Raw genomic sequence first — 25,767 nt, forward strand, 5'->3', positions numbered from 1 at the left:
GTTTCTTCAGGTGCTCAGTCCCAAAGCCTGTGTGAACTATGAAGGACGCTGATGGGAAAAGTGTGAAGGTCCTCGTGATGAGTGACGGCTCACTCTGGACCTGGCGCATTTCTTCAGGCCATTTCTTCTTATTCTCACATTTCTACCTTCTTGCCTATGTCAGCTTATATGCAAGGTGACTCCCCTCTGGAGATTTCAAGATGCTGTAAACAGCAACTGGGTCTAATACTTCTGCCTTCACGGACAGACAAAGAACGTATTGTGCTCGTCCTGCACAGACGGACCCTAACCAGTCCCCAGATCCAGGGAAATGGGGTTGCCCTGTTAGCCTGGACCAGCCAGGGCTCACCCATCCACACCTGGCGGCTACACCGTGGGGAGAGGAGTGGGATCGATGTTGGGGTGGCATTATCAGAATGTCCTCCACAATGTGGAACTGAAGCCGAAAGAGGACTGCGGTCTTGTAACTGCTTGCTCTTGCCACACAAGGCTCCCCAGACAATCGCTCGCTCCTCATGCAGTTCTTGACCAGGTTAACCTGTCCTGGGGTGAGGAAGGGGCCCCGTGAGAGTTGAGGGTAGGGGGCAGAGGCAGTGTCTGACCCAGTGGCTGCTCACTGAGGAACAGATAAGCACGCCAGTGAATTGAGTTGCCTTTTCCATATTTTTCCTTGCTTCCTTTTTTCGCGTTCTTTCGCACGATTGGATTTTTCTTTATCTTTAGCCCCACCGGGCAAGCCTGGTCTCTAGGAACACTCGGGTCACTTCTGAAAAGAGTGCTGAACACAGATTGCTTGCCAGTTCCCCTACTGGAGGCTGAATTCCAAAGGTTATTTTCTTTAAGCCTTAATCTCCACCTTTTGCCTCATAATTTTGAAGTAAAACCCTTCTCAAGACAGGTCCTCACAAAGCGCCTAGAACCGAACAATGTGTCATTGTTACACTTGCAGTAATTCCCAAACAGCATCAGTGAATTCAAATATTTGTAACTTGGCGTGGGTCAGTCAGCTGCAGCCAAGGAGACTCCATGCTGAGGTTAATGATGTAGCTTTAGTTTGATTTAATGCAAACAATGAAGAGAAATCAACACAGGTTGGATTTTTCCGCCTTTCCTGTGAAATAGTTAATGCCACAAATACAGTGCTTTCAGAAGACTACATCTAGCTTTGAAGACTGGCCGTCACTCATTCATCACCCAAGTGATGAAGGATTCTAGGGCTTAGCTGCCTACCGTAGGAAGCCTCAGAAAGTGCCTGAGCCTGTCCCAGAGCAGGTGTCTCTCCTTCCTTCTCTTCTGTCCCCCAGTCACTGCCCCAAAGGAAAAGACCCAAGAAATTACTGAAAATTAATGTAACTAATTACTCCTACAGCCACTTTCTGGCTGCCATTCCTGATATTATCAACCCTTTGTTATTAGATTACTGCCTAATTCATTTGCTAAGTTACCATGTGATGAGGTGTGTTATCACACACACATGCACACATACGTTTCTAAATTTGAAGTATAGTTAATTGATAAAATAAGTATAAGTATTGTTATTTCATAAAATGAATGCTGTGTTAGTTCCTGGTATACAGCAAAGTGATTCAGTTATGTATCTATCTATCTATCTTTCTCTCTATATATATATATTCTTTCTCATATTCTTTTCCATTATGGTTTATTACAAGATGTTGAATATAATTCCCCTGTTGTTTATTTTATTAACAATGGGTTGTATCTGCTAATTCTAGACTCCTAATTTATTCCTCCCCTCTCCTTTCTGCTTTAGTAACCATAAGACTGCTTTCTATATCTGTGAGTCTGTTTCTGTTTTATAAATAAGTTCATGTGTGTCATATTTTAGATTATTCCACATATAAATGATACCATATGATATTTGTCTTTCTCTGACTTACTTCACTTAGTTAGATCATCTTTGGGTCCATCCACGTTGCTGCAGATGTCATTATTTCATTCTTTTTACGGCTGAGTACTATGCCATTCACACATTTTAATGTGAGAACCTTAACACTTCAATTCAAAATAGTGCCGGGAGCTGAGACACTTAAGCCTTCTCCTCACCATCAAGTACTTGCTACTCGAGTCAAACTTAGCAGTGAATTTGGTTTAAATTTTTAGGGTCCCTTTGGGCTACAAGTAACTCCTTAAAACCTGCTGCTTGTCAAATACGTGCCTCAGAGAAGAGTCGGAGCCAAACAATTATGACAGTTTCTTGATAACTCCCCAAGGCCACCTGAGATGTGAGACTCTCCTTTAGTCCCAGAATGACTTCTGCATTGACCAGCTCAGCAAATGTAACACAGGATCATAGCGTCTCAAGGGAGGAGCTGGGCTTGAATGTTCCATGGTCTATTCTAAGCTACAATTTTCTCGCCAGTTGGTAAGCTAACCTCCCCTAAGCTATCTTCTGCCTGGAAGAGTCATCGAGATTCTTACCTTCTTTATGCTGACATATATCCTTCTAAAAATCCCTGCATTACCTGAAACAAATCAAATGAATGTCTAATCTTTGAACCCACAATAATTTAGCTCAGAGTTCTCGCATTTTCCAAGTCTTCTCTTCTCTGCAAATGTTTAACCATCTGCAAATGTTTAAACCCTCCTTCTGAAATGACTTCCAGTTGCTGCAGCTTCTCTGCCTGCCCCCCTCATCTATCCTCTCTAAAGTTCTCAGTCCTACCTCCTCAGCCCCAACAACCAGCATCACAAACGAAGCACATCAGACAGCCGCCCATTCTAAGCGTGTGCTCTGTATCTTCAGTAGAAGCAGAAGGCTTTTATGAAATCAAACACGTACCTTCTTTTCACTCTTTTGAATGATCAGAGTGGAGATTTTTCTTCCTAATCAGTACCATGGTTCCCAAGGATTGTTAGAACCAAGCTCATGAAGAATGAACTCAAAAGGATGATTATGGTCTTGAGGGGAACATGATGAGTCTTCTTTTGATCTCCTGACCACCCATCTTCATTGGGTAAAATAAACAAAGGTATTGACTCATTTCAATTTACTTAGCTAGTACTTGGAAAATAAGTATCTGAAAAAATAGGTCAATGTTTTTATGTATCTTCAGTTTTTGACTGCAAGTCCAGATGGCTCAGTGGTAAAGAGTCTGCCTGCCAATGCAGGAGATGGTGATCCAACCCCTGGGTCAGGAAGATCCCCTGAAGAAGGAAATGGAAACCCACTCCAGCATTCTTGCCTGGCAGGTCACAGTCCAAGGGGTCGCAAAAGAGTCGGACGTGGCTTATCAGTTAAACCACAGCAATAGAAAACCTAATAACTGCATAAACCGTCAGATATTACTGAATGCTGGCATCTCAAGCTGGATGCATTCAAAAGGTCTATGCTTTTGTTTTTGTTTTCCACTCAAGTTTAGAATCTGTAACTCTGCCTCCAGAATTCTGCTTGGCATTTTCACATAACTGTGTTCAAGATGGAAAGTTCTGAAAATAATGGAGCCACCAGCAGACTTCCCCTCCCATCTCATCAGTCAGGGTGGAGGCACCAGGCCAATCTGAGCTATAGAGAAGCAAGGAAGTAAGTTTCTGGTAAGGGAGGTGGATGGTCATGACCAGGGAAAGAGTCTGCTTCTTTGTGTTTAGAATATTTAAAAAAAATAGAGCTTTATTTTATTCTAAAAGTTGATACATAATTATTAAGCAACTTTGTGGGGAAAAAATGTTCCTAATGCCATTGCTCAAAGTCGTTTTTCAATGTACTATTTTAACACTGTTCTAATCATACTGTACAGTGTGCATTTTTTCCTGCTTTTTTCATTTAACATGGTTATTTTAAAGCTCTATGGTTTCTGAAATACAGCTATCATTTTGAAATAAAATATTATAGAAGGCAAAGGAAGTAACATGGGGCAGTGGAAAGAGGGCTGGCTCAGAAGTGAAATGACTGTGCTTGTGGCCCAGGCCCTGGTACTAATCCTTCACTGGATTCCTGTTTCCTCAAAACAGAGAACTGGGTTTCCTTCGTTCCCGCATTTCCAAGTCTTCAAGCTCATGAGAGCTGTACCTTTGAGACACCCAAGCACACTGTCCAGACACTGACTCAACACAGAAGGTCAGGACCACAAAGACAAGCAGCCCGTGAACTGGAGGCTACCTCCGAATGAACTGAATGCCTGATACATAATAACATAAGATACAATACACAATATGTACCACATGACATTAATATAATACCAGTTCTTCTTATTTTTCAGTGGAAGTCAGAAACCTGCATGTTAATGTCAAGTTATTCACTTTTTAAACATGGACTGATGCTGAAGGTCTGATGCTGAATCTGAATCTGCAGAGTCATTGGAAAAGACCTTGGTGCTGGGAAAGTTTGAAGCCAAAAGGAGAAGGGGGCAGCAGAGAATGAGATGGTTGGATGACATCACTGACTCAATGGACACGAATTTGGGCAAAATCCAGGGGATAGTGGAGGTCAGGGAAGCCGAGCATGCTGCAGCCCATGGGGTCACAAAGTCAGACACAACTTAGCGACCGAACAACAACAAAACATGGGCACCTAAGTTGAAAAACAAAATATTTTAGAAGCCAAACAAAGCATGTCTGCTAAATGCAGTCTGCAACTCTGGCTAAACTAGTAGCCAACTTGAGCAACACCAGATAAAAAGATGTACAGGTATATCACAGAGGAGTGGTAAGAAGAGGTGCTTATAAGACATTTTGGCTACACCGCTACTGGGTTATTACAATCCATCTAAAATATAGAATGTGTATATTAATGGTGAATAAATACGGTCTACGATTTTATCATCTTTAGTGTTTTACATTGATGGTAATTGATAATTACTTCCCACTGCTGTTTCTGAAACACCCCAGGGTAGGAGCTGAGCTTTGATGTGCTCTTTTGAACACATGTGGGCTGTACGGGAAACATCTGAGTCAGGACCCTGCTAGGCCACGACTCCTTTCATATGTGTGTTTCATGTTCATGACTTTTGTAGTTCAAAATCAAGGCCTGCGTCTTTTGTCTCAATCATTCAGGGTAAGGACAAAATGAAAATGAAAAACGATGAAAGTCTTAGACAGGAGTTCCCTTGAGAAAGAACCACCACCGCAAGCAGCTTGTTCTCTTCTCGCCCTGATACTGCATCTTTAATCTCTCCTTTTCAGAGAGACAATGAATGATCAACGTCACCAGTCACCGCGGGCCTCCGTGCTCCGTGATTGAGACTCTCGGTAGCTGAGAGCAGGACAGAGAGAAGATTTGACAAACTTTGAACTTTCTGTGTGATTTTTGCCTTCGCCACAGCTGTTATTAAAGTTCTAAAAAAGCAACAGCTCCCTACAAGAACGTCGAGTTTCTGAATGATTCATCTTCTCACAGACCCTGATATTTAATCCAGGTGTAGGAATAAACAGTATAACCCTTGGGTTCTCTCCTCGGGGCTTGGAAAGGCTTCAGTGAAATTCTATAGCTAAAGGCCCCTGCGCTTCCCCTGACTTTCTTTGTTCTACCAACTTTTTATCTCTGAAAAGCAGAGGGATTTCCTTTGGGGCTTAAGCTGAGGAAACAACCTAAGGTAGTGATAGTGTTTCATTAGCATTATGAGATGCAAAAATATCCTGAAGTCAATTCAACAAGCAACTCTTGGCCCCGATCTTGGAAGGTTCCCCCTGTCTATCCAGCAGAGAGGATCACAATCCCTTGCCTCCGTGAGGCTTCTTGTCCTCTGATCTGGCCTCACCAATATCTTGGACAGACAATCTTGGTTTTTTGAGTAAGGCAGAGAGGTGTCTCATCTGAATGTGATACATGCCATTTTTTTGTGTGTGTTACTTTTTCTTTTTAAAACTTTTTACCCATTTTATTTTACTAACATGAAATCACTTTGCAATATGGCTGATTTATGTTGTTGAACAGCAGAAACTGGGGCTTCCCTGGTGGCTCACTTGGTAAAGAATCAGCCTGCAGGGATTTCCCTGGTGGTCCAGTGGCTAAGACTCCTCACTCCCAGTGCTGGGCGCCCAGGTTCGATCCCTGCTCAGGGAACTAGATCCCACATGCCACAACTAAAGATCCTGTATGCTGCAACTAGGGCCCAGTGCAGCCAAATAAATATTAAAAAAAAAAACCAAAAATCAGCCTGCAATGCACGAGACTTGGGTTCAATCCCTGGGTCAGGAAGAGCCCTTGGAGGAGAAAATGGCAACCCACTCCAGTACTCTTGCCTGGAGAATCCCATGGACAGAGGAGCCTGGTGGGCTATAGTCCATGGGCTTGCAGAAGAGTCGGACACGACTTAGGGACTAAACCACCACCACAGCAGAAACTAAAGGAACAACGTAAAGCAAGTTTATTCCACTAAAAAAATAAAAGGAAATGGAAGAGCATTCAAAAAAAAAAAGATAACTTAGAATAAAATTTTAAACACACACACAGGCAATGGATAGGTGCTATTCTCATCCTGCCGTGTCCTGGTTTTGAGTCACTGAAAGAATCGGAGGTGGAAGACTAAGACGGATGATTTATTTTCTTAATGACAGACCTCAGAAGCTTCTGTTCAAAGAATGACATGCAAGTGTCAGTTTCCTGTTCACAGAAGGCCAGTGTGCTATTCTACAGATTGCTCCTCCTCACACTTCTTATTCCAAGCCTGGAGTCTGCAGAAGGATTAGGATATGACAGTAAAAGAAAAGGATTTGTGTCAAAGCAGCTACTAATGCTAGCCTGACATATCCGTCTCCTGTCAACACAAAGCTAGATAAAAAGTACATATGTAGCTGCTATTCAAGAGCCACTGAAAAAACCTTGAAATAAACAACATATATCACATTTCTATCAGATCTCTCAAAATTTTACATTCTGATTGATGCCTGACATTTACTTTAAAAATGTTCAGTAATGGTAACCTGAATGAACAAATTTTAAAGTAACCGTGTTTTTATTAATTACTCTTGAAGCCCTAAAGTAACTGTGTTTTTACTAATTACTTTTGAAGTAAAACAAGTTTTATTCTCTTTTGGTTAATGATTAACCTCAGCATTTTCTAAGTGCCAACTATTTTTTTCACATTTCCTTATGTAACTTTGTTATATTTTCCTTTTACTTATTATGATCACTCTTTACATTTTTAGGGAGACGCTTGGTTCATACTTTCATTATTTTGACTATATCTCATCTAATTTGACATATCGCATATCTACTTGCACTTAAAAATATTCTTCACTACATTTGGGAGTTTACTGTCTGGCCTGAATATTATTCAGTAAAGTTTTCTTTTTCATATTTTTTGATTAGTAAATCTAATTTTATGATTTACTCTCTGGATATATGGAATACAGAGTTGTGACTTACTTATGTGTTACAGTATGTGGTCAATATTTGTATAAAATACACTTGGGCAAAAAAAGCAAACTTAGTTATATTTTCATATAGTTTTTCACACATATGCTAAATCTGCTGTATTAATTTTGTATCACTTTGTGTCATGTGGATTAACCAAATTCTACTTATGAACTGTTGATAATTCTAATTACATTATGTATTGTATTTCTGCCAATTTTTTCTATTCATGTACTTTATAAACTTAGAAGTTCAAGATGATTGAGTTATTTCTTCTACTGCTTTTGGTTGTGAAATCTACCTTATTATGAGAAGAATTTCAAATCAGAGGCTTTATTTTTAATATTAATAGAAACATGCTTGAGATTTGGCCCAAAAGAAAATGCAACTGATGGACTTTGCGAACAAAAAAGTAGTTATAAACACCCTTTCCACCCCTCATTAACCTCTGCCTCTTGGCAAGCCATTGACCTATTTTCCTAGTAAGGCCAGGTTACCATTGTGTTATCTGGCTGAGTCACAGCTGGGGCTTATAGAGGACAGCCTGGCAATTACACTGTGTTCCTAGATTCAATGTACATTCATAAATCCTCTGGTGCATGAAGTCTAAGATCTTGTGACTTGCTAAGGCAGCATGTTGTATAAGCCATGAGGGAAAATGAAGCATAGAGTGCATTGATGTAATTCCACTTATCTACCACAGACCTATCTGTTTTTGTCATTAAATTTGCTCATGAGTTGAGCACAATTATTTGTCAGTAACCTCTAAATATTTAAATTTTTTCCTTAGCAGCCAAATATTTCCACCCGGGGCAGACCGTTTATCTTCCAACCCTGTTGTATGGTCAGGATACTCAAGATGGCTGTTCTCTTGCTCTCTGTATAACCCCTGTTTCATCAGTCCCTGCCTCCCCAACGCCCCACGCACATGAGTGTCTTTCCTCCGGCCAGAACGTCTCCACCCACTAGTTTATTAAAAGGAAACATCAGCCCTCCTGATGAGGATGTGGCTCAGCTGCTGGTTTCCCTGGTAACCGATAAGCCAATAAGGGGGAATCATTCCTCCTAGAAATGGTAGCCTCCTTCTGCCACGTCCTGACTGCTCCAGGACCCCTTGCCTTGGATGTGCAGGCTCCCCTGTCCGATAAATCACTGATGTCTCCATGGCTGTCTCTGGACTCTTTCTTTAGTCTCCAGGCTGGGCAAGTGCAAGGCTTGCAGGCAGGGTGCAGCCCAACAACTGCTGAGCCTCAGACACTCCTCTGAGTGCATGATGCCGGCAAGTAAGGACAGGGAATGCAATGTTGTGGAGGTAACCCCAGGGTAGCCATCCTCTGGTATCTGGGACCTGATAGTTGAGGAGATAACTTCGAACCATCTATCCACTGGCATGTGCGGCCCAGTGACAGCTGAGTACCATGAGAGAAGTCTTTCTCTTCCATTGTATTGATATTCCTGCTAACCTCAGTCTGTTTCCAGGATACAGTAACAGCCCCGTGCTCCTAACTGCATGAGGATGGCTGGTGAATACAGATGATTGCAAGGACCTGGATTATCTACAGAATAAAATGATTATCCCCACCCACCACCCCTAGACAATTATAGACACAGGCTCTAGGGATATTAACTCAGGAACAGGCTTGTGAATTGAGTGTTGCCAGTTACCCGGAGAAGGCAATGGCACCCCACTCCAGTACTCTTGCCTGGAAAATCCCATGGATGGAGGAGCCTGGTAGGCTGCAGTCCATGGGGTCACAAAGAGTTGGACATGACTGAGCAACTTCACTTTCACTTTTCACTTTCACGCATTGGAGAAGGAAATGACAACCCACTCCAGTGTTCTTGCGTGGAGAATCCCAGGGACGGGGGAGGCTGGTGGACTGCCGTCTATGGGGTCACACAGAGTTGGACATGACTGAAGCGACTTAGCAGCAGCAGCAGCAGCAGTTACCTGGAAGGGTTTGATAGGGGCCCGAGGCAACAGCAAAATAAAAAGAATACCCTTGGGGCTCTAGTCCCAGCTGTGGAAGGGTGCAGAGCAATGACACAGAGTGATGGAGCAGATGGAACAGCGGCTACATGCAGTCTATGATGCTTTCCACCACGTGGAAGACTTTCCAAAAAGCCTGCCTGAGTCCTTGCTGCTGCTGCTAAGTCGCTTCAGTTGTGTCTGACTCTGTGCAACCCCATAGATGGCAGCCCACCAGGCTCCCCCATCCCTGGGATTCTCCAGGCAAGATCACTGGTGTGGGTTGCTATTTCCTGAGTCCTTGAGCAACACACCAAAAAACCACTTGCTGTGAAGTTCAGGAATTGACCAACAAAAACAACATACATCGGCCTTTTCACCTGCCCTACATCCCTACTACTGCTGGGCTAATTGAAAGGATGAGTGGATGACTTAAACAACAATTGAGATGGAAACCTGCTTTCTCCACACGGGGACTAACTTAAGCCCTATTAACTATATAACTGAACATCCCAGGAGCAGTCATCTCTAACCCTATGCCATATGAACCCAAAGGCAACTAGTCAACACAACCTGATTTCAACTGTTGACCACTACTGGTCAGGAAAATAACTCACTTTTGCCCTTGTCACAGGATCTACCCCAGGGGAACACACGATAAGATGGGACTAGAAAGTAGGTCCCCAGCGGTTTGAGTTTGCTGCCCCATGGGGAACAGAATTAGAGAAGGACTTGCAGATTTCACCGGGGCTTCTACCTGGCCCCTCCTAAGACCACTAAGGTAATTAATCTGGGCCCCCTACTGGAGAAAGTCACCATCACATGAACCCTGTGGGCTGTTGTTAAACCGCCTCCCCAGCACTGGGCTCCGGTGGGGGGATGGATGGTGGACAGGTGGAATGGTCCTGAAGGCCAGGAGGGAAGTCACAGGCAGGGGCGCCATGATCTCAGGATGCTGTTACTGCTTGCAGTTTGCCTAGCAGTCGTGATCTTCTCTGTACTGTGCCTGCTCAACATTTTATGTTTCTTCCTTAGTCTGAACAGAGGGAATCTGCTTGTGGCCTGGGCGACGACCGTGGCCTCACTGAGAAATGGGCTTGATTGCTGGGTTGACAGCAAGGTACTGCTATCATCCTTTGGACTTCCATGAAAGGGTGATCCAATAAAGCACCTGTCTCCAAAGTCTACCCACCAGTTGGACTCTTGATACTCTCACTGCTGTTGTCTGTACTACAGTTGTGATGTTTGGCTGAAGGGCACTTCTCCATACCTGATTCCAGGGCTATCAAGGACGAGGGGCAGACCAAGATCATAAGGGTTATGCGTAGTACAAGTAGGGGTGGACTGTGGTTAGGCCACTCGGATGACTGTTCTCTTGACTTTCTACATCACCTGCTCCACCAACCCCAGCCTCACCTACAAAGCCTCGCGTGCATGGATCAGGTGGGTGGCCCCCCTCGATCATACGCACACCCCCCATGTTCACCTGCACACCCCCTTTTGTTCACGTGCCCCATCTTGGGTCACATGCACCGTTCCCCCTTGATCATGTACACACCTCTCTTGATCACAGGGTACACCCCCTAAAAATCCTAAGTGTTCACCATGGCTGGCATTCTGTGTGCCCTCAAGGGTACATGTTATAGCTTCAGATCTTGGGCCTACAGCTGCTCTGACATCTGGCACATAGGTGGGATTTATTTCTTTGGATCCAAAGGTGAATTTGAAACCAGAAATCCAAAAATAGTCTCAAAGGAGCGCTAACCAGGGTCATTCCTCCAGCCCTGTCCAGTCCACCTCTTATCCGCAGGAAGTACCCAGAGCTGACCTAGCCCTTTCCCCTCCTTAGGAAAGAACGATCCAAAGATGAGGGGCTGAACCCAAGGGTTAGATCCACTCCACTTGCCCTCAGGAATTAAAGTCGTGAAGAGTTCAGGTTCTCCAATCAGCACAGAGCCTAACCAATGAGCTGTTTCCCGGAGGAATTACTTTCCAGGAACTTGGAGCCTCAGCTGTGTCTAGCTGGGGCTCAGCAGGCGAGACTGAATAGAACGCCGGACCCCTGCACCGGGCCTGCGCCCTTTGCCGGCGGGTCTATCGTCAACGTTTAGGGACCTGGAGCCTGCGCAGAAGGGCACTTCCCCCGCACCTTTTGCCGATTACCTTTGCCGGCCCTCCGCACGCGGCCCACGCCCCAGCCCGCAAGCGGCTTTATCCTGATCCACCAGGGCCTTCTCTGAGGCAGAGCTGAAGCCTGTCCTGTCGCCTCGCCTGGCTTTCTCCAAAGAAACCCTCTCCCCAGTTCTACCGTCTGCATCTGGGCTGGCTGTGTATCTGGCAAGACGAACTTGGTTTGGTGACCAGTTTGGGAAGCCAGCGGGAGGGCACCCAGAGGGACCTTTGCCCGAGGATCATGGTCCCTGGGGGCACCGAGAGCCGGTGTATGAGCACCCGTGGCCTTGGGTCCCAGCACCACCCCGGAATCCTCCAGGCACCAGCCATCACTTTAGCTTGGTTTGGGGTTTGGGTAGAACGACACCTTTCGGTGAGTAACCTCGTTATGGAAATGGACCTGGCTCTAGGTTGTTCCATGGAGCTTCCCAGATGGCGCTAGTGGTAAAGAATCTGCCTGCATCACAGGAGACAGAAGAGACACTGGTTTGATCCCTGGGTTGGGAAGATCCCCTGGAGGAGAGCTTGGCAGCCCTCTCCGGTATTCTTGCCTGGAGACTCTCATGGACAGATGAGCCTGGAGGGCTACAATCCATGGGGTTGCAAAGGATCCGACAGGACTGAAGTGGCTTAGCATGCGTGTTGGCTGGGTTTGTTCCACAGTCCTGAGTAGATCTCAGTTGGAAGTCCCACTGGCGGGATTTTGGAATCAATAGGAAAGATCTTGGCTGCTGAGGTTCTCCGTGCCTGGGGGAGAGGCCTGGTTCAGCTATTTGTCCTTTTGTTCTGGTCTTCGGTGTCCAGGACCCTCTATATCTGATTGTCTTGTTAAGGATTAGATATCAGGGACTGAGCTTCTTGGTGACCACATTAAGGACCCTGAGCACCTGGAAGCAAGCCCCTTCAGAAAGGTGGTGGTGGTGGTTTAGTCACATCTGGCTCTCAGGACCCCATGCATTGTAGCCCGCCAGGCTCCTCTGTCTATGGTATTTCCCAGGCAAGAATACTGGAGTGGGTTACCATTTCCTTCCCCAGAGGGTCTTCTCCACTCAGGAATCAAACCTGCATCTCCTGCATTCAGGAGTATTCTTTACCACTGAGCCAGTGCAGATTCCCCTCTGAATGGATGATGTTAATTCAACAACTTGCCATTTCCTCTAAGTTGCATTCTCCAAAATTGGGTGACTTTGAATGAGGACAGAAACGGTATATACCTAAGAGAAGCAGAAGATATTAAGAAAAGGTGGCAAGAATACACAGAAGAACTATACTAAAAAGACCTTAACAACCCAGATGACCATAATGGTGTGATCACTCACCTAGAGTCAGACATCCTGGAGTCCAAAGTCAAGTGGGCCTTAGGAAGCATCATTACGAACAAAGCTAGTGGAGGTGATGGAATTCTAGCTGAGCTGTTTCAAGTCCTAAAAGATGACACTGTGAAAGTGCTGCACTCAATATGCCAGCAAATTTGGAAAACTCAGCAGTGGCTACAGGATTGGAAAAGGTCAGTTTTCATTCCAATTCCAAACAAGAGCAATGCCAAAGAATGTTCAAATTACTGCACAATTGCACTTGTCTCACATGCTAGCAAAGTAATGCTCAAAATTCTCTAAACCCGGCTTCAACAGTACCTGAACCATGAAATTCCAGATGTTCCAGCTGGATTTGGATTTGGATCATCGAAAAAGCAAGAGAGTTCCAGAGAAACATCTACTTCTGCTTTATTGACTATGCCAAAGCCTTTGACTGGGTATATCACAAAATAACTATGGAAAATCCTTAAAGAGATGGGAATACCAGACCACCTTACCTGCCTCCCAAGAAAGCTGTATGCAGGTCAAGAAGCAACAGTTAGAACCAGACATGGAACAACGGATTGGTTCCTAATCGGGAAAGGAGTAGGTCAAGACTGTATATTGTCACCTTGATTATTTAACTTCTATTTAGAGTATATCATGTGAAATGCTGGGCTGGATGAAGCACAAACTGGAATCAAGATTCCCGGGAGAAATATCAATAACCTCAGATATGCAGATAACACCACCCTTATGGCAGAAAGTCAGAGGAACTGAAGAGCGTCTTGATGAAGGTGAAAAAGGAGAGTGAAAAGGCTGTCTTAAAACTCAACATTCAAAAAACAAAGATCATGACATCCAGTCCCATCACTTCATGGCAAATAGATGGGGAAACAGTGGAAACAGTGGCTGACTTTATTTTCGGGGGCTCTGAAATCACTGCAGATGGTGACTGCAGCCATGAAATTAAAAGACGCTTGCTCCTTGGAAGGAAAGCTTTGACCAACCTACACAGCTTGTTAAAAAGCAGAGACATTACTTTGCTGACAAAGATCTGTCTAGTCAAAGCTATGGTTTTTCCAGTAGTCATGTATGGACGTGAGAGTTGGACCATAAAGAAAGCTGAGCATTGAAGAATTAATGCTCTTGAACTGTGGTGTTGGAGAAGACTCTTGAGAGTCCCTTGGACTGCAAGGAGATCCAATCAGTCCATCCTAAAGGAAATCAGTCCTGAATATTCATTGGAAGGACTGATGCTGAAGCTGAAGCTCTAATACTTTGGCCACCTGATGTGAAGAACTGATTCATTGGAAAAGACCCTGATGTTGGGAAACATTGAAGGCAGGAGGAGAAGGGGATGACAGAGGATGAAGTGGTTGGATGGCATCGCTGAGTCTATGGACATGAGTTTGACAAAACTCTGGGAGATAGTGATGGATGAGGAAGCCTGGCATGCTGCAGTCCATGGGGTCACAAAAAGTTGTATATGACTGAGCGACTGAACTGAACTGAGTTATGAATCCATGTTGGCGACATTGTTTTAATTCTTGCTGTAAAATGACAGGTTTTGGAATGGGTTCGATGTGTTCATGAATGGCAACTTGTGCTTTTGGGTTCAAATTTCCCACTTCAGAGTTCATTTGGGTGACACCACCCATGTGTATCACAGAGAAGCATGCCTTGGAAGATTAATTCATTTGCGTATGAGATGGAGACATACTGGATTCTTCTAGGCATGTGTGGAACAAAAACCACATCATTTCTAAGAAGTCTTCTCTTCAATCATGACTGCCTTTCCCTATAGCTCCCCTTCTAGGGTCCTGGCCCAGAGTGCAGAAAGGTGGGTCCCCCTGTGTGTTCCGTTCACTGTAAACCATGAACATGCGTATTCATTTTGTCTTGGTGTCACTGACACCACAGCCCTTTAACTCTGCAGGGTTTGGTCTGGTAAAGTACCAAAAGGCATCCAGCATGTGGGGGTCCTGCCTTTAGCATTCTTGCTGACTGTGTATTTTACCAGGAAATCAAGTGCTGAGTGAATAATGATATCAAGTTTGCCTACCTCTGTGAGAGTAAGAAGAACACGTATCACTTGAGTGGGCTTATTCCATTTTGGCTTTCCCATGTTTAATATGTTCTTAGCATCTGTGCATTCTGTCTCATCTTCTCTCCCCCTTTTTTCCTCCCTCCTTATCTCCCAGAAGTCTTTTGAATCAGTTATGAAAGCTACATGGTAGATATGGTTTCTGTTCAGGTGCTTAAGTGTCTAGAACCTCATGTTTATATGTTTCCATTATAGTATATGATAGTATTTTCAACATTTCTTGCAGTTAAAGAAATTAATACCAGAATTGCAAACAACTTAGGGGCCTTTTCAGATGGTCATCTTTCCCTTAGTGATATACATTTAAGATTCCTCCATATCTTTTTATGACTGGATAGCTCATTTCTTTTTAACAGTGAATAATATTCCATTGTCTGGATGGATCACAGTTTTATTAAACAAATCATCCCTGAAAGACATCTTGTTGGTTTCCAAGTTCTGGCAGTTATGAATAAAGATGCTATAATCATTCATGTCCAGGTTATTGTGTGAGCACATTTTCAATCTATTTAGTTAAACAACCAAAGATAACTGATTGTTGGACAGCATGGTAATTTGTATGTTTATTTTTGTAACAAACTGTCAAACTGTCTTGCAAAGTGGCTGCACCGTTCTGCATTCTTATCACGCAGCTCCTGTTGCTTCACATGGTTACCAGCTTTGGTGTCCACAGTGTTTGCATTTTAGTCCTTCTAACAGGTGTGTAGTCATCTCTCCTTGTTTTAATTTGCAACTTTCTAGTGACCTATGATGTTGAAGATCCTGTTATATGCTTATTGAGCCTGAATTTATCTTTGGTGTTTTCAATTGGTTTCTTTCTTTATTTTTGTTTTATGGGGTCTTTTTTGGGGCACAGTCTTCCCCTAGTTGCAGCGAGCAGGGGCTACTCTTCAGTAGGAGCGTGTGGGCTTCTCCTTGCGGTGGCTTCTCTTGTTGCAGAGCACGGGCCCTAGAACCCAGGCTCAGCAGTTGTGGTGCATGGGCTTCATTGCTCCGAGGCATGTGGGATCTTCCTGGATCAGGGATCAGACCCATGTCCCCTGCATTGGCAGGCAGATTCTCAACCACTGGACCACCAGGGAAGTCCTGGGTTTTTGTTTTTATACTGTTGGGCTTCAGTTGTTTTATGCCTATTTTAGATGGGATTCCTTTATTAGATAAGTGCTTTGAAAGTATTTTCCAAGGTTGGATGGGCCAAAGAGACCCTCCTTTTCAGTTCCCGACATTAAAGCACCCCAACAAGTTTGCTCTATTTATCCCAGATCAAAGTTTGGGAGAAAATTACACTGAGATACTTGATGAATAGTTACCTGGTGCAACAGTTAGGACTAGTCAAAATCAAGTTAAAAGATTGATAAAAGGGCCTGAGTCTCTTGGTTCAACCCCTTGCTGGGGGCCCCAGAGCCTTTTATACAAAAAAAGATGAATGGTCAGAGATGAAAAGAAAGCTTCTAGGACTCCTTGTAAAAGCAAGGCTTTTTTATTCAGTCCTAATGTAGACTAAAAGGGGCTTCCCTGGTGGTTCAGCAGTAAAGAATCTTCCTGCCAGTTAGGAGACAAAGGTTCAATTCCTGGCCCAGGAAGATCCTCTGGAGCAGGAAATGGCACTCCAGTATTCTTGTCTGGGAAAGCGCATGGACAGAGGAGCCTGGTGGACCACAATCCACAGGGTCATAAAAGAGTCAGACACGACTTAGCGACGGAACAACAATGGAGACTAAAAGCTAAAGGCGTAAAAGTTGGCAGAACTGAGATGAAATTTTATAAAAATTGGTATATTTAAATAGGTTTTATTGAAGCTGGTTTGCCTAAGTACATTGTCGAAAAAACACTTGGTCTTGCTGGGGAATGCTTCCCTGTGCTGTGCTTAGACACTCAGTCGTGTCCGACTGTTTGTGACCCCATGGACTGTAGCCCACTAGGCTCCTCTGTCCATGCGGATTCTCCAGGCAAGAATACTGGAGTGGGTTGCCATGCCCTTCTCCAGAATGCTTCCCTTGCTTGGTATTACAAGGCAGGGCATATGAATCTGTCCCTCAGGAGATACACTAATTAACATACTAAAGGAAACCAATGGGGTTATCTGAAACTGTGCATTATAAAGTAAAAACTGGGAGCTAATATTTAGGGGCTAACTTAAAAAAAAAAAAGAAACTTTACTCTGGGTCTAGCCTTGCACTCTGAAAGAGGGCCTTTGTTGAATGCCTTGTGCAAGCTCCTGAAGGCCTGATACATTAACTCTGAAATTCTAGAACATAGAACTCTTGAGTTTCAGTTTAGTTGGAAATCTTCTCACTTATGTTAAAAGATCAAATGAAAAAAATATAGTTAGGCAAAATCCATCTTTTAATATCATTTGGGAGGCACTCCGGTTCTTTGGAGAATTATAAAAGCAACTATCTTTCTCTCCCCAGGCAAGAATACTGGAAGTTGCCATGCCCTCCTCCAGATCTTCCCAACCCAGGGATCAAACCCAGGTCTCCCATATGGAGGGCAGATTCTTTACTGTCTGAGCCACCAGGGAAGCCTTCTTGCATATCTCTACAAATCAGAAACTTAGCTATAGCCCACAATGACCTGAGACTGAGCCTAATTAATCAGATAGAAACTGACAACAAGGAGTGAAAAAGTGGAAAAGTAACCTTTAAAAACTCCAACAGTTGGAAAGGCTCCTTTGCCTGGAATCTAATTCATAGCCTCCGTAAGGGTTTATCGAGGGCAAGTAGAAATCTTATGTCTTTTCCAAAAGGAGTGAAGCCCTAGTCCTCTGGGAAAGCAAATTTAACTTATTCCAGCTATTATTTATAAACTGTTTATACTGTTTATGGGCTTCACCGGTGGCTCAGCAGCAAAGAATCTGTCTGCAGTGCAGGAGACACAGTTTTGATCCCTGGGTTGGGAGGATCCCCTGGAGGAGGGCCTGGCAACCAACTCCAGTATTCTTGCCAGGAGAATCCCACAGACAGAGGAGGCTGGTGGGCTATATGCGGTCGCAAAGAGTCAGACACGACTGAAGCGACTCAGCACATGTTTATACTGTAAGTTTATATTGTTTATAAACTTACTTTATAAGTTTATATTTAAGTATATTGTAACACGGGATTCATAACTGTTACAGTGAAGCTATGAGATTTCAAAGTATGTCTGTGTAGACTGAATAGCCTATCACACAGTCTCCAGCCGATCTAGGAGTGAAACTTCCTAGTGCTGTGGGACAAAATTGATCATTAAATGCCTTCCAAATGCTTAAATTTATGATTGAGAGACATAGAATATTGGAGACATAGAATGTTCCTAGCATTTCACTAAACAGAGAATGTTGTGGTCACTACACCCACCCTCGATTGGGCACCCTGAATTCAGAATGGAGAAAAAACAGGATACCGGTACTAGATAGTGAAGATGCATATCAAAGGAATAATATCAATAAGCCCAGACTCTTGCATCTTCTTATACATAGAAAAGTGCTAAAATTCATTAGCTTGAGATACCTGGTTTTATTTAATGGTAATCTTTTAATGTTCTGACTACCTAGTTTGTCTTTGTTATGTTGTTTTATTTGCAAAACTTCTATTTATCCTGGCTCCTGTCTTACCTCTTTAGAAAAAGTCCCTTAGAGTTATCTGAGAGGCTGTATCCTCAGTAAGTGCACTGAAGAAAATATTCTCAACTTTTGGGTTGAGCATTTTTTGGGATACCTATCTGTTGAGCTCCTCCTATGAACTGTGCTAGTTTGGGAATCTAAAGGTGACAGTGCTTACTTTTTGAGAAGGTTAGTTCACCGTGGAAGAGGCAGAACTGGAACGGTGTTGCAATCTTGTTGTATCAGGGCTAGGCAGGGAGTGAATGGAGGGTTACTATTTCACATAGGCTGATTAGGAAGGGCACCTCTGAAAAGGCAACATGTGACCTGGGCTGGAATGTTATGAGCAAAGCCTGGGGACAGGGCTCCAGGCAGAGGAAATGGTAAGGCCAGTGCTCTCAGGTGGGAGGCGTTTTGCTTCTACAAAGGGAAGCAAAGAAGCCACTGTGACCAAGGGCAGTGAGTAAGTGTGGCCCCCAAGGGAGAGGGGAAGGTCTAAGATGAAGGGGTGGGGAGCACATCACCACTGTCAAGCCTTAGTTAGGCTTTTACTCCAAGATGGGAAGCCCTGAAGGGTTTGGAGCCAAAAGAGCCACATGTTTGAACTCCAGCTTTTCAAGAACCACTCTGGCCTGCTGTGCAAATATGACGGTGGAGACAGTTAAGAGGTACCGCAGTAATTCAGGGAAGAGACAACGGTGGCCTGTTTTGGTGGCTGATGAGGGGTGAGAAATGATCAGGTCTTTCATGTGTTCTCATAAGATTTGCTGAAGGAATGGGAGTGGAGTGTAGGATCAAGGATTCAAGGATAACTCCAACCCAAGTGCCTTGAAGGAGAGTTGGAGGTCCGGACACTAGGGGACAGAGGAGCTGGCTGGTGGTTGAGGGTACAGTGGGGACTGACTGGCTTTGGGCACATTCAGAGATGGCCTGCCAGGTCTTCCAAGTGGAGACGTTGCTTATGCAGCGAATAGGCAGCTAGAACAAATGAGAGGCTGGAATCTGAAGGAAAGAATCCTCAAAAGCATAAATAAAGGTGCAGGGGAGGGAAGGAGGATTATAAAATATCCCTCCTGAAAAAGTTTTAAGGCTTTTAAACTTCTGTCATCACTGTTTTTATATCACTTATAATAAAGGTCTATGACTATAAAAGTATGTGGCAACACCATGTTGCAGGAAGTGGTTATAACTGGTCAATAGTTTCTAAACTGTCGGCCTGAGGCCAATAGCACCAAATCTCCTGTGAGTTTGTTAGAGATGCAAATTATTGGGCCCTGCCAGACCAGACCTAGTGAATCATAAACCCGGGGAAAAGCACCAGGACTGTTTTGACAAGTTCTCCAGGAGGTTGTTATGAAGGTTCAAGTTGAGTGAGCTAGATAAGAAATTTAGTATTATTTCTAGATTTTAATCATTTAAAAGGAAACAGCTTTTTTTTAAAGGCAAAATGTCTTTATTGTTTGAAGAATAAAAAAGTAAACAAAAATTGGTATGGCATTTCATTTCTTAGTCTTCTCAATGAGGTTATAAAAAATACAATGCCACTTAGTCTTACAAACTCTTGAAATGGTCTACAAGTTCCTACTTAGTATTGTATAAAAAAGGCACTTAAAACACACGAGATGATAAAACAAAACCACCTCATAAATACAATTGAAATCACTTTGAGAAATTTCTCAATATAGACCCGTACGGAAATAGGACATTTTTCTTTTCCAAAACATAGTATTTTCCCCACGGTATGCCTGCAGGCATCATAAATGTGGACTGTCTTCTCCCACCTTCTGGTTTTGATATAGGTTAACAGAAATGCAAGCTAAATTCATTTTTTCCCAACTTAATCTCTTATTTTGTTTAAGATAAAATCCTTAAATTATAACCAAGATCATTTAGAATGTTTTACTCATTTTCATTTTGTTTCAAATCACAATTAAAAGAAGGAGGTAGACAATGATGCAAATAAATGTTCTTTTAAAGTCCTTATATCCAGGTACCAAAATCACCCTAAATATTCCTGAAGCATGTGAACACACGTGTGTATATTTTTAAGTGTTGCTGTTGCATGGTTCTGGGTTTTGAGGATTCTGCACTAATTTAATCTTCATAAACTGATATCACAGGTTTGGATATAACTGAAAACATTCAGTGCCTTCATCTACAGAAGAAGATACGTGTACTTCACATATTTCTAACTCTTCATTTTCTTCCAGGTTGGTCAAAGAATAAGCAATGTATGCCATAAATTAAATCAAAATCCCTGCCATATATCCTGTGTGTGCTATTGGTAATTAAAATAAGTGTATTCTTGCCTTGGAAATTCTGTGGTTTGACAGTTTGTGAGATCATCTTTTCATCAAATGGCATAGGTAAGAAAGTGTAAATTTTTTTAACTGAGAAATACAAGTCAGATCATTAATTCATTCTCTGCACATAAAATGCCATTTTAGAGGTAAGTGAATTATTTCACCCTAAGGGTACTGTTCACTAAAGAAGTACACTAATTGTTGAAGGAATTGCCTGAATATGGTCAATCTGAAATAACAATGAAATCCATAGATTTGGTTATTTTCCTGGCAGGATTTAACTATTAATGAAAACTGACATTTAAAAAATAATATGGGGGGGGGGAATATAGAGCCACTTGAATGCTTATCACTTTATTACTGGAACCATAAATAGTGATGATTTGAATTAGTCCTAGACACTGGTATGTTTAAACTGGTCCTTAATTATGCCTTTTCTGCCTTTCGTTCTGTTGCTCACCCTTTTAAGAAACACCATGACAATTAGCACATGGTTGCACTGCATGAAGCATCTGGTACTACCTTCCTGAGTATATGTACATGTGTTTATTTCTCATGCCTCTGCTCATATTTTTCTGCTCAAATTTTCTGTTGGATCGCATTGAAAAGCTTTTGCTGATTTTCCAGGCAGTCTTTCAGCTTATCCTCTGTCAAAGTCAGTCGCTGCTCCAAAATTGAAACAGTCTGCAAAAAAGGAGGACAAAGTCATCAGTGCCTGGTGATCTGGTGGTGAGGATGATGGTGATAATCTCTGCACTGATCTTTTTCAGAACTGTAATGCCTATCCTTTTGCCAAGAGGTTGGCTCAGAAATGAGCTCCAGAACTTGCTCCGTTTCTGCACCCCACCACAGGGCAAAGCACGGCCAGGCCGTTTGAGGAAGGGGAAAAAGAGGAAGCATTTAAGGACAAAGGAGTAAATGATCAAGCCTCTGTGGACAATTCTAAAGTCTGGTCTTTTAAAGCATCAATGCCAGAGAAGAGACCACATGAGGCATGTTATATAGTGTCCCAGGTAATGTGGAATAGGGGAGGTGGGACGGAATGCCACATGCCCCACTACTACTTAAATGGCATCACTGGTCATTCAGCCACAATCAATCCATGATGGGCCGTATCTATATTACCCTAGATAGCTGGATACCTAGCTTACTTTGAAAATATAATGACTGCCACTCATTTCTGCACCCAGAAGATGACAACAGCACCTCATAGGGTTGGTAGGAAGACTGAATGAAATAAGGCATGTAAAATGCTTAAGCTAGTGCCTGGCACAACAGGACTTTATGAATCTTAGCTATTCTAACTCCTTCAGCCAGTAAGTGAGTACATGACTAAACACACACACACAACTACTTTTAAATTGTGATTATCAATCACTTCAGTCTTTTTTTTTTAACTTCACTATAAACTAGATTCAGGAAATTGCACACTAAAAAGTGTCAATGAATTCTCATGAGAAAAACACCCTTGTGACCTGCACCAGGTCAAGAACTAGTGCCTTGCATGCACCTTCCCCTGTAACAGCCACTATCCTGACCACTATAATAATAATCTGCGTGTTTTTATGGTTTTACCTTTCAAATATGCATCCCTAGAAACTAAAGCTTTATCTTACCCATTTCATCTGCAGATTCCCCACTTCCTTGCTTTATTTTCTTTATAATTTGTCTGTTTACAGGCTCAGGCCATCTGACCTGTAGATTCCCTCCCAGACTGGATTTTAGGGACTGTGTGCTTCAGGTACAGGTACAGTTAAATCTGTTCTTTTACTCTCTGTATTTTATATAAACTGGAAACGGGATTCAAAGGCTTGGTAAGACTCAGGCTAGATCCCTCGGTAAATCTATTCTTTCTTTAGAGGGCAATGACATTCTATTTCCATTTATTAGTTGGGATGATTTATAAAATACACTTCCATATATTATTTGGTTACCTGAAAGTACAGTTCATACAGGAAAAGCAGCATAAATGCATGGTTACTTTAGTCAACAAGTTTCAAGATAATGAATTGATTCCCTATCAGTTTCTGACAGTAATCAGTTGTTCTTTTTGGGTTTTTTTCCCTATTATCTAATAGTTTTTTTTCTCTCATATTCCATACTATAGATCATGACTCATTATGATTGGCCTGGGAAACAGGCCAATCAAAACTAAAGCTGGCATGAGGTTGAGAGAAAAACTGCCTTTTAGAGGCAAGAGATGTCTGATAAACACAAAGTCACCTCCAGCACAATACTGCAGTTAATATGATCAAAATTAACAGCAATGCTCATAATACTTTCTAATATTTCTTGGGTGCCTACTATGCTCCAAGCATTTTGCCTGATATTTACATAATCACAATGCAAAAAGCAAAAGCTTTTGATACGTATATTATCAACACCTATAACACTGGTTAACTCCAGTTTCCTACTGTCTGAAAAATTATGAGAAAGCGATATTGTTGGGTTGGCCCAAATGCTTGAGTTTTTCTGTAACATCTTACAACTTACAGAAAAGCCTGAACATTTTGGCCAACCCAATACAATCTGTACTGAATTATAAACATTGTCACAGGGTTAGGAGATATTCAGTCATCTGTAATTGAAGTGAATCAGAATGTGTTTATTTCACTTGCTGTTCGCCCACAGATTCACACTGTTCCCATTTTCCAAGTGCACTGTGCCTGCTTTTCACTTCTTTCGTATTTGAAGGGTAGTCAGTCCTTCAAAGTTAAAAAAGTAGAGACTTTCAATAAAGTTTAAAGTGGTCCATTTAACCCTGAACTGGGGGAAAAGGTGAAATGGGTCATGAAGCTGACAGAGCAGAGATGGAAAGACCCTCAAGAGGACCTGCCACTCAATGTGACAGCGCAAGTGAGGAGCCAGGGCCCTGGGAAACAGGCCCATCAAAACTAAAGGAGGTTGAGAGAAAAACTGCCTTTTAAAGGCTAGAGACGTCTAAACACAAAGTCACCTCCAGCACAATACTGCAAAGCAAAAATTGGTGATTTCCCTATGATTTTCACTGAACAAATCTTATGACTCCAAGGTCTCACAAGACTTGTTCTCACAACCTGTCACAACCCATATCCATGTCCCTTAACTCCAAGGTTCGGAGATGTTATCTAAAGGGTAAAATTTTTAATTACTGGCTCTAAACCCAGAAGGGAACATTAAAAGACCCATGCCAAGGCCTTGAATTCTCTGGAGATGAGAATGGACATCTGAATGATTCTTAATTGCCTGGGCGATTATAATGTACAGCCAGGGTTAAAAACAAGAATTAGATAACTTCTATACAAGAGCTATTTCAACTCGAAATATTTATTCTGGGAAAGTAATTGACATCTCTAGTTCACGTCATAGCTTCTTTCTGTACAACTTGGGACGGCATCTGCTCTGACAAATATTAGTATCCTCATCCTGTTTATCAAAGAATGATAAGACTTATTCAAAAGAAACACCAAGGAGAGCTGGAAGGACAGCCTTTGATGTATCTATTTTAATACAACTGCTTCCATTAAATGACATCTAAATTTCCTGACCAAGAGTTGGAAGACATTTGGTATATTAAGATTCATGGTATTCCTTCTTTCAAAGGTAAACTGGCATTCTTTAAAGCAATTATCCTTCAATAAAAAAAAATAAATTTAAAAAAATTGCTTAAATGTAATTAAAAGGGATTAAGCCATTACGTCTTTCCTTTTCACTGTAAAATTAATTATTCACTACCTGCACGACTATATAATGAAAGTTAATAAAAGAATGTATACAGTCTGGTAAAAAAAAAAAAAAAATGAATGCTGAAAGTCATCCTGTGCAGTAAAAAATAAACTGAAATTTAGCATCAATGGAAAAAAAAAAAAAAGACTGGGTAATATTCTAAAAGGGGAATGCGAAAACCTCATCTCCAGAACAGAGTGTCCCATAAGAAGCTTTGGAATGAGGGAAGTTATGCATTGGACAGAGGGAAATATCCTCAGAGTGAAAACTAAAAGCATTGCCAATATTTCATTCTAACTGAAATGATTAATCCCAACACATTTTTTTCTTTTGGCCTTAAATATTTCTTTGATGATATCCAAATCTGAATACACTGCATTGGAAAATTCTTAGGGCAAAACATTACTGTCCAGAATCAAATTTATAGCATGAAGTACCAAAATGGTTCTTCACTGTCTCCTCCCCTCCCTTCTGGTCCTCAGATGCCAGATATAGTACAGTGTGTGTATGCACACGGTTACATGCGCATGGGCTCAGACCTTGCCTCCACAAGATCTAGAGCATCTCAGCAGAGCATGTGTTGCTCTGTTAACTACCACCTTTGAGCTTTCTAAGAAGGAAAGTATCCCCCCTGCTCTGCTAGTTCTGCAGCCTGCTGTAACCAGGATTTTGTACATCTTACCTCTAAGCGTGAAACATGCCAACCCACCTGTGTCAAAACATTGAGCTGTTCCATAATGTGCTCTAACGCGTCGGTTACAGCAAGCGGTATGCTTCTTTGACTCTCAGAAGGGAGGTCGCTTATGTCTTCTGTTTTCTTTTTCAAGATTGTAGGTGAACATTCTGATGACATTAAAGAAGGATTCAAGAAATATCCGCAGATCTCTTCACCCTTGTCTGGTAGAGTTCTAACAGTGGTTTCTGTTGTCTTTGACACCATAGAAAAGATGGGAAGAGTTATATTTTCTAAACTTTAAAATTATATATAGTTTCAATATTTCTCTTTTAAAAGCCCAACTTTCATTTAATTTTCATCTTCAACTACTGCAAATTACAATTACAAGAGGAAAAAAAGGCTAAAAAAGGGAATGGCGGAAATTCACAATTTTCCTTGATTTTTTTTCAGTGAAATATAGTTTGTATGTTGTATCTGTCTGAAGGATGAGGTGTTATACATTTAAACAGGTTGTTAAGTGCTGTCTAATTCTTGATTTTAAAAAGTCACATCCATTGAGATGACTATTATTTTGTTTCTCTGGGGAGGAGACAAGATGGTAGACGAGAAGGACTTGGGCTTGAGTCCTCTCGTGAAACACCAAAA

The 25,767-nt window shown here is 42.3% G+C and overlaps 1 protein-coding gene across 2 annotated transcripts in view; it reads right to left on the bottom strand.

Annotated features, from left to right (window-relative positions):
* Window positions 1-20,270: 20,270 nt before the first annotated feature.
* The window catches only part of POC1B (POC1 centriolar protein B), a 100,606-nt gene continuing 95,109 nt past the window's right edge, over window positions 20,271-25,767 (bottom strand). For both annotated transcript variants that reach the window (XM_043880902.1, XM_043880895.1), the window contains 2 exons: window positions 25,156-25,374; window positions 20,271-21,425 (listed from right to left, as the gene is read on the bottom strand). In XM_043880902.1, the coding sequence (XP_043736837.1) occupies window positions 21,321-21,425; window positions 25,156-25,374 (324 nt within the window). In that variant the 3' untranslated portion in view covers window positions 20,271-21,320. The remainder of the gene's footprint in view (window positions 21,426-25,155; window positions 25,375-25,767) is intronic.

The sequence above is a fragment of the Cervus elaphus genome, chromosome 3, assembly GCF_910594005.1.
Source record: "Cervus elaphus chromosome 3, mCerEla1.1, whole genome shotgun sequence".
NCBI classification, from domain to species: Eukaryota; Metazoa; Chordata; class Mammalia; order Artiodactyla; family Cervidae; genus Cervus; species Cervus elaphus.